The sequence below is a fragment of the Pinus tabuliformis genome, chromosome 1_1, assembly GCF_031772625.1.
Source record: "Pinus tabuliformis cultivar Carrire ecotype Pingquan chromosome 1_1, CPIR1, whole genome shotgun sequence".
NCBI classification, from domain to species: Eukaryota; Viridiplantae; Streptophyta; class Pinopsida; order Pinales; family Pinaceae; genus Pinus; species Pinus tabuliformis.
In genome coordinates, this window is record NC_142297.1 from 566511852 (window position 1) to 566521794 (window position 9943).

The 9943-nt window shown below is 38.9% G+C and overlaps 2 protein-coding genes across 2 annotated transcripts; both read left to right on the forward strand.

Moving 5' to 3' along the window:
• The first annotated feature begins 764 nt into the window (after window positions 1-764).
• Window positions 765-1490, forward strand: LOC149214426 (uncharacterized). The gene has a single exon (XM_089389387.1). The coding sequence runs from the start codon at window positions 765-767 to the stop codon at window positions 1488-1490; it is 726 nt and encodes a 241-aa protein (XP_089245513.1).
• Window positions 1491-7861: 6371 nt separating this feature from the next.
• LOC149214427 (disease resistance protein RPS4-like) lies at window positions 7862-8466 on the forward strand. The gene has a single exon (XM_089390905.1). The coding sequence runs from the start codon at window positions 7878-7880 to the stop codon at window positions 8448-8450; it is 573 nt and encodes a 190-aa protein (XP_089247031.1). The 5' UTR covers window positions 7862-7877; the 3' UTR covers window positions 8451-8466.
• Window positions 8467-9943: the final 1477 nt, after the last annotated feature.

A 9943-nucleotide genomic window follows, 5' to 3' on the forward strand; every position in this document is an offset into this window, starting at 1 on the left:
TATGCAGGCACCTATCCAGTTGAGGGAGTTGAATATTCATGTTGACCTTTTGCACTTACCGAAGTCCATAGGGCAGTTGAAGTACCTGGAAGAGATTGAACTGCACAACTTCAAAGGAACATTGCCGGAAGAATTCTTTCTTCTCCGCTCATTGAAGCACTTGAGACTCACCGCAGGCATGAAGTCGTTGCCAGACTCTTTGGGGAACTTTACAAATCTCCAACATATTGACTTGTCTGGGTGCAAGGATTTGAAAACTCTGCCGCCTGCCTTTGGAAATTTAACTAGGCTCCGACAGGTTAAGCTGGCGAAGTGTGTGGAGTTGAAGATGCTGCCAAACTCATTCATGAACTTGATTCGACTCAAACATCTCGATTTGACCGGCTGCTGCAACTTGAGGCTCTCTCCCAAAACACTTGGGAATATTTTCACTCTTGAAACGTTAATTTTTTCCGGGTGTCGCAGAATTGAAGTATTGCCTCCCCAAGTCACACATCAGCTGTCACTGGAACGACTAATTTTGGAAGGTACAGAGTTAAACGAATTGCCTAGTGCGATTGGAGATCTGAGCAATTTGGATATTCTGTCTATAGATGACCCTTCGTTGGAAATCTGCTTGGGAAAAATTGAAATATTTTCCCGAATTGTCTGGCGATTTGAAACAGTTGACATACTTGTCAATAGTTTCTTCTCCGATTTGTCAAGTACCATTTGCCAGTGTGGAAAATGTCCAAGGATTGTTGGACTCTTCTATTGACAAGTGCATGCCTAAACTCATTGACTTAAATCTGTGGAAGACGAGAATCACAGAAATATCATTCGGTGAAGGTGTTTGTCCAGTCCTTAAACATCTCGATCTCACTTCTTGTGGTGATTTAGCGGAGGTTGGAGCATTGCCGACAACACTAATACATTTGAACTTGGGGGATTGTCATGCATTGAAGAAAATAACAGGGCTTCGTGGCCTTGCAAAGCTTAAACAGCTGTTCATGCAAGGTTGTAAAGCAATAGAGGAGTTGCCAGGTCTAGCTGAGCTGAACAGTCTTGAACTCTTGTATTTTCCTGAATGCCCACTTAGTGCAGTAGTGCCATTTGCCAGTGTGGAAAAGGTTCAAGGCAGCAGATTGTTGAACTCTTCTATTGACAGGTGCATGGTTCGACTCCAAACCTTAGTCCTGTCGAAAGCGAGAATCACTGAAATATCATTTGGTGAAGGTGTTTGTCCAGTCCTTAAATGTCTCAATCTCAGTGATTGTAATGACCTGGTGGAGGTTGGAGCATTGCCACCAACACTAATAAGTCTGGCTTTGAGGCATTGTTGTGGATTAAAGAAAATAACGGGGTTTCGTGGCCTCTTAATGTTGAAATCTAATTTCAACGCAGACGCAGTCACCCAAAACCACCGCAGCAAAACCACAAACCCGCTTGAGGCATATCGGACGGCTCTTTGGTATGGAGTGGTTTCCGTACACAAGGGCCCGAAAATTTAGAGTTGACGCGTGGCTTTCCCCATACGTCAGCATACGTAAAATTTCGGAACGTATTGTTCAGTCATGTAATGGTTTCCGATATTGTTGTCCACCGTCCGATTCGATTGAATGTTCTCCGCGGTTGATCGTTTGAAACCTGCATACAAACCAACATTAAAAGCATTGCGTGGTGTAAAAATTTGTTTGACCGTCGTGATAGTAATTATTTCATAGTTATTGTGATATGTGATAGGTTGGTGTAAGTTTAAATTTTAATGTTTTTTTTATATCAGGGGTATGGGGGCATATGCTCATTACGTAAGTTTTGTATGGGGTATGGGTACTTGGTAATTTTTTTATATTTTTTTAGGAGTTGACCATTTTTGTAATGAAGTGAAGAACACAGGTGCGTGTGTTCATTTTTGAATAGAGCGAGCCAAATGAAAAGAGCTCGTGGATTGTAATGTTTTGTTGAGCATTGTAAAACGAAGGTGCAGCAAAAAAAAAACCATGTATTAATGCACAGCAGTGCATAAAGAAAATGGTGGAGCGCATGTCTTTTTCAGGAGTATGTAAAAGAAGAGTTTTACACCAGTAAGTAAAAAGGATTTTTACAGCAGTCTATGTTAAATCTTTTCACAGCAGTAAATGTGAATGAGTTTTTACACACCAGCAGTGTAAATTTTCAGGGGGAGACAGAGTTTTTTTTTGTTGGTTGAATGTTGTTTTTGGTAAATCCCTCTCAGTAAAAGAGGATGAATATGTATGAGGCAATATATTTTTGAATAGAAATCATTTTTATGGTGGTGCAATACTCTGCTCTTCAGTAAAAAAAATTTTAAAGCTTCCCTGTGCACAAAAGATCCTGGACAGAGGAAACAGAGCATTGCCTCTGTGGTGTCAATTTTTTTTTGTTTTTGGGATTTTCCCATTAAAAATCCCCAACAATGGTATCGGAGCAGGTTTAAGCTCTTTGAAGGTGACAAAGAAGCTGAAGGGAGGAGTCTTTTGTTGCAGTAGTAGATCTTCTCCAGCAAAGTAAAGTCTCAGGCAAAGGATTCAGGTATTTCAAAAGTTTTTTTTGTGTTGCTGAAGAAGCAGTCAGTTGTTTTAAAATACACAGTCAAGAAATTGAAGCATAGTTGAGGCTGCAAGAATGGCTGGCACAAGCACCAGTAATAGCATGGGTATGCAGCTCCCATTATTTGATGGTAAAAACTATGACTATTGGGCAATAACAATGAAAGCCTTGTTTGCTTCCCAAGACTTATGGGAAATAGTTGAGGAAGGTTTTGAACAACCAGCAGATGAAAATGAGTTTAATGCATTAACTCAAGGAGAGAAGGATCTATTAAAGAGCTGCAAGAAGAAGGATTCAAAAGCCCTTTTCTTCTTGTATCAAGCAGTGCATGGAAGTGTGTTTCCAAGGTTAGCAGCAGCTAAAACATCCAATGAAGCATGGAAAACCCTTAAGACAGCCTATCAGGGCATGGAGAGAGTGAAGACAGCAAAACTACAATTGCTGAGGAAGGATTTTGAGAATCTGAACATGAAGGAGTCAGACAACATTGACTCATTTTTCACACATGTAATTGGTTTGGTCACACAGATAAGGACTCATGGAGAAACCCTTGAAGATAGGAGGATTGTGGAGAAAATATTGAGGGTCTTACCCTCAAAGTTTGATGCGATTGTCACCACCATTGAAGAGACAAAGGATCTCTCAAAATTTTCAGTTGATGAGCTACATGCATCACTGATAACACATGAGCAGAGGTTGAGTAGGAATGAAAACTCATCTCTAGAGCAAGCCTTCAAGACCCAGATGTCCTTTGGAAGAGGAAGAGGTCAAGGCAGAGGAAACAAGAGAGGAAGAGGCAGAAGTCAGAACAGAGGTGGAAGGAACAGCCCAGCAAATGCACAAGGAAGAGGCAGCAATCCAAATCAGAACCAAGGCCAAGGCAGCAGCCAACAAGGAGGACAACATCATGCTCAAGGACAAAGGTATGAAAAATCCAATGTCCAATGTTATTACTGTAAAAAGTATGGGCATTATGCCAGTGAATGTAGGAAGAAGCAGCATGATATGAGTGATAGACAAAATGCAAACGTCACTAGAGAAAACATCAACCAAAATAATGTGTTGTTAGCTTGTAACATGGCTGAAACAAACAGTGAAGACATATGGTTTTTAGACTCAGGTTGCAACAACCATATGACAGGCAACATAGCCTTCTTTTCTGCCCTAGATAAAAATGTGAAATCAGAAGTTACACTAGGAACTGATAGTAAAATCTCTGTTATGGGAAAAGGGGAGGTAAAAATATTTACAAAGCAAGGAGAAAGGAAAACCATAGCAGATGTCTATTATGTCCCCGAAATGAGATGTAACCTCTTGAGTATTGGACAGCTTGTCCATAAGGGGTACAATGTTTTCTTTAAAAATGATGTATGCACCATCATGGATATAGCACCCAGCAAAAGATGCATTGCTGAAGTAAAGATGACAAGGAACAGGATGTTCCCTCTCAGGATAAGAGCAGATTTGAAAAACAAAGGAGAAATTGCAGCAGTTACCCAAGAGGCTTTCCAAAGCGTGCCAAAGGATGAAAATTGGTTGTGGCACTTGAGATTTGGACATCTCAATTTTGGAGGTCTAAATTTGTTGAGTAGGAAAGGAATGGTAAAAGGATTACCGCTGATAGAGAAACCAGACAGCCTATGTGAAGGTTGCATATTGGGAAAACAACACAGAGAAAGTTTTCCATCAGGTAAAAGCATAAGGGCAAAAGCACCCTTAGAGATCATCCACTCATATTTATGTGGACCGATGCAAGCTCCATCATTAGCAGGCAGCCAATATTTCCTAACATTCATTGATGATTTTACAAGAAAGACTTGGATATATTTCCTTAAAAACAAAAGTGAAGTGTTTGAGAAATTCCAAAATTTCAAGGCGTTTGTGGAAAACCAAAGCGGGCTGCACATTAAAGTTTTGAGAACTGATAGAGGAGGTGAGTATATCTCCAAGGAATTCCTAAGATTTTGCAGAGAAAATGGAATTCACAAACAGTTTACAGCTAGGTACACCCCACAACAGAATGGAGTAGCTGAAAGGAAGAATAGGACCATCATGGATATGGCGAGGAGCATGTTGAAGGCAAAGAATTTGCCAAATGATTATTGGGCTGAAGCTGTAAATTGTGCAGTGTATATTTTGAACAGGTGTCCTACAAAAGCAGTGTTGAACAAGGTGCCAGAAGAAGCATGGAGTGGGAGAAAGCAAGGAGTCACCCACATGAGAGTTTTTGGATGTGTAGCCTATGCACACATTCCAGATCAGCTAAGGAGGAAGTTGGACAGCAAAGGGGAGAAATGTATCTTCATTGGATACAGTGAGGAATCCAAAGCCTACAGGTTGTATATCCCATCCACCAAGAAGTTTTTTGTCAGCAGAGATGTTCAATTCATTGAAGAGGAAGCTTGGGATGGAAGCATAGAGAAAACAGTGAATGTCAAAAACTGTTTATCTCATGATGAAGATGATGAGGAGGTGGCTGAAATACATCCCCAAACAGCAGCGCCAACACAAGGACAGCAAGGGACACCATTGAGGATAAATGAGAGTGCTTCTCCAAGCACACCACAAGGAGGAAATTCAAGTGCATCTTCAAGCACTTGCACACCAAGTGAAAGAGGTAAGAAGTTTAGAAATCTAAGAGACATTTATGATGAAGGAATGAATTCCTTATTTGCCTTGTATTGTCATGTTGATGATCCTATTCATTTCGAAGATGCAATTAAAGATAGGAAATGGATAGAAGCTATGGATGAAGAGATGAATGCCATAGAGAGAAACAAAACATGGGATTTGGTTGAGCTACCAAAAGGCAAAGAAGTCATTGGAGTGAAATGGGTCTACAAGACCAAGAGCAATGCTGAAGGAAAGATAGAAAGGCACAAGGCAAGGCTGGTTGTCAAAGGGTACAAGCAGCAGTATGGGAGAGATTATGAGGAGACTTTCGCACCGGTTGCAAGAATGGAAACCGTGAGAGCAGTGCTGTCCATAGCAGCTCAAAACAAATGGAAAGTCTACCAAATGGACGTGAAGTCAGCATTCCTAAATGGAGTGTTAAAAGAAGATGTGTATATTGAACAACCTCTCAGCTATGAGAAGAAAGGTGAAGAGCACAAAGTGTGCAAATTGAAGAAGGCTCTTTATGGGCTGAAGCAAGCGCCAAGAGCATGGTACAGCAGGATAGATTCTTATCTATTGGATAATGAATACGACAAGTGTGAAGGAGAACCCACCGTCTACATCAAAGAAAAAGATGGTAAAATTTTGATTGTTGTCTTATATGTTGATGATGTTATTTTCACAGGTAATGATGATCAACTCATTGAGAATTTTAAATCAATCATGAAGGATGAATTTGAAATGACTGACATGGGTTTCTTGAGATACTTCTTAGGCATAGAAGTAGATCAAAGTGAAAAAGGAATTTTTATCTCACAAGCTAGATATGTAAATCAAGTATTGAGCAGATTTAACATGCAAGAATGCAAGGCAGCGATCACTCCCACAGTAATGGGATTAAAACTCAGCAGAGAGGACAGCAGCAAGGACTTTGATCCTAGTTTGTACAAGAGTATTGTAGGCAGCCTAATGTATTTAACAGCTACTAGGCCTGACATTATGTATGCTGTTAGTTTAATTTCCAGATTCATGGAGAGGCCAAAGGAGGCACATTAGCAGGCAGCAAAAAGAATTTTGAGGTATGTGAAAGGTACCAAAATGTTTGGAATTTTATATAATGTCTCAGAACATTCAGATTTGGTTGGATACACAGATAGTGATTGGGCTGGAAGTGTAGATGATCGGAAAAGCACTTCCGGTTATGTTTTTCATATGGGTTCAGGAGCCATTTCATGGGCTTCTAAGAAGCAGTCCATTGTAGCATTGTCTACAGCAGAGGCTGAATATGTGGCAGCTACAGCAACAGCATGTCAAGCAGTTTGGATGAGAAGAATGTTGAGGAGCTTAGGCCAAGAGCAGGAAAAAGCGACAATGATTTTTTGTGACAATAGCTCAGCTATTGCATTGTCAAAGAATTCAGTGTTTCATAGGAGAACGAAACACATTGATACAAGGTTTCACTACATCAGAGAATTGGTGAACAATGGAGAAATTGTCCTAGAACATTGCAGGACTCAAGAACAGGTTGCAGACATCTTGACAAAGCCATTGGATCAGAAAAGATTTGAATTTTTGAGAAAGTGTCTGGGTATGACCGAATGCCCAGCAGTTGAAATTAAAGGGGAGTGTTGAAATCTAATTTCAACGCAGACGCAGTCACCCAAAACCACCGCAGCAAAACCACAAACCCGCTTGAGGCATATCGGACCGCTCTTTGGTATGGAGTGGTTTCCGTACACAAGGGCCCGATAAAATTTAGAGTTGACGCGTGGCTCTCCCCATACGTCAGCATACGTAAAATTTTGGAACGTATTGTTCAGTCATGTAATGGTTTCCGATATTGTTGTCCACCGTCTGATTCGATTGAATGTTCTCCGCCGTTGATCGTTTGAAACCTGCATACAAACCAACATTAAAAGCATTGCGTGGTGTAAAAATTTGTTTGACCGCCGTGATAGTAATTATTTCATAGTTATTGTGATATGTGATAGGTTGGTGTAAGTTTAAATTTTAATGTTTTTTTTATATCGGGGGTATGGGCGCATATGCTCATTACGTAAGTTTTGTATGGGGTATGGGTACTTGGTAATTTTTTTATATTTTTTTAAGAGTTGACCATTTTTGTAATGAAGTGAAGAACACAGGTGCGTGTGTTCATTTTTGAATAGAGCGAGCCAAATGAAAAGAGCTCGTGGGTTGTAATGTTTTGTTGGGCATTGTAAAACAAAGGTGCAGCAAAAAGAAAACCATGTATTAATGCACAGCAGTGCATAAAGAAAATGGTGGAGCGCATGTCTTTTTCAGGAGTATGTAAAAGAAGAGTTTTACACCAGTAAGTAAAAAGGATTTTTACAGCAGTCTATGTTAAGTCTTTTCACAGCAGTAAATGTGAATGAGTTTTTACACACCAGCAGTGTAAATTCTCAGGAAGAGACAGAGTTTTTTTTTTTGTTGGTTGAATGTTGTTTTTGGTAAATCCCTCTCAGTAAAAGAGGATGAATATATATGAGGCAATATATTTTTGAATAGAAATCATTTTTATGGTGGTGCAATACTCTGCTCTTCAGTAAAAAAAAATTTTTAAAGCTTCCCTGTGCACAAAAGATCCTGGACAGAGGAAACAGAGCATTGCCTCTGTGGTGTCAAAATTTTTTTGTTTTTGGGATTTTTCCATTAAAAATCCCCAACACTTAAAGCTTCAATATCTGGCCATGGAAGGATGTAAAGTAATAGAGGAGTTGCCAGGTCTGGCTGAGCTGAACACTCTTGCAAGTTTGAATTTACAGGAATGCCCGCTTAGTCTAGTAGTGCCATTTGCCAGTGTGGAAAAGGTTCAAGGAGGCCGCAGATTGTTGGACTCTTCTATTGACAACCGCATGCTTCGACTCAAATATTTAAATCTGAACCAGGCGAAAATAACTGAAATCTCATTTGGCGAAGGCGTTTGCCCAGCCCTTGAACAGCTCGATCTCAGTGATTGTAAGAATCTAGTGGATGTTGGAGCATTGCCGACATCACTGGAAAGTCTGGACTTGTTTTCTTGTAGTGCATTAAAGAAAGTAAAGGGGCTTCGTGGCCTTGCAAAGCTTACAGACCTGTGCTTGGATGGGTGTTACGCCGTTGAGGAGCTTCCAGGTCTAGAAACGTTGGTATCATTGCAGACGTTCTTGATATCTGAATGTGCGAATATGAGGAGAATAGTGGTGTTGGCTGAGGCGGCGAATCCCCAAAGCTATGTTTTAAAAAGGGTTATATCAACCATACGAAAAGTAGAGATGTATTGACTCTGAGACTAATGCAATGCAGGCTCAACGGCACAAGGTAAACGTATTTACCATGTCACGGTTTAGTTTGGTTTGGTTTGGTTTATGGTTAATGTTATACTTAGTCATGTTTTATTTAATCTATGAAATGGAGATGGAAATGTAAACACTCAGTGATGGGAGTCAATATTTAATTTAGGAAGTGGGAGTTAACATCTTAAAGTTGAAAAATTTAAATGGGGTTTTGATTATAATTTTAAGTTTAAATTATTCAATATAAATATTAAATATTTTAAATGAAATTTTGTTTATAATTTCAAAACCATATAATTATAGAATATTGAATATTGTTGTGGAAATTATTTATTATAAACTTTTTAACAGCTATTTAGACATATGCAACTATTAATTCAACATGATGGTGTGCAGAATTTTTTATGATTGGCTTTTATTTTAATATAGTTTATATTTTCATGTTGTTTAATGTGGGAAACAAAGTTTTGTAATAATTTATTTTAATTGTTTAGGTATTTGGGAGTTTGAAAAAAAAAGAGAGTGGTTAGAATTTTTTCTTTTATTGAATTTTGGTTGTATTTTAGAAGTGTATTTTGAGGACATTATGGTTCGCTTTTTATAGTTATGAATATCTATATAATTATGGTTTTGTTAAATGTATTGTGTAATTTAATTTAATGATATATAGTTAAACATCATAATAATAATAATTATTATTATTATTTTGTATATTTTTATAATATATACGGTTTCTTGAGTTATTTGTTCCTTGTAGATGTTAATTTTTGTAGATGTTTAGTGGATACCTATTCTCATTCCCTTTTTTTGTAGAGTACGTAGAATAGCTCCCTCACTTCTCCCTTGTTTATCTTTCTTTCTATTGCCTTTAAAAATTTCAAGTCTTGAGGCCACATGTGCATAAAAGTTTTATTTGTGTCATGTGCACTTGTATAGCAACCATTGTGGCAAGTTGTTCGTGGTGTTACAAAATTCTCGTCATGTTAGGTTTTAGTGCATATCTAGGATGGACATTTAAACATTGAATAAGTTTAGTGTGCTAAGGCAAATACCATGTTAATGGCAGATAATGTAGAAGGCGTGGTGTGCTAAGTGACAAGCCAAAAGGGATTATGGACATTGAAGCATGAGAGTGGTTGTAGGGAATATGGCTATCACCATTAGAGTTATAACGCGTGTTCAACCATTGCCCTTCCTAGTTTTGGTGTTGTTAATGGTGGCAGAGGTGCAGGTGAGAGGGACAACCGTTCAATACCGGAAATAATTTCCTCTAGTTTAGGCTGAATCTCTTCTTCAAATTCTCTCAGAGTATCACTCATCTATCTCTAGAATTAGAAACTCTGCTAAATTAGCAGAACCGCTAATTTAGCCAAACTGCCAAATATCCACCAAACCTTCTAACTATCGCATATCGCAATCGCGCTCATCGGCAGGTTCTTTATTTGGAAATGTTGCGATGCAATATTTATCGGCACGCTTCA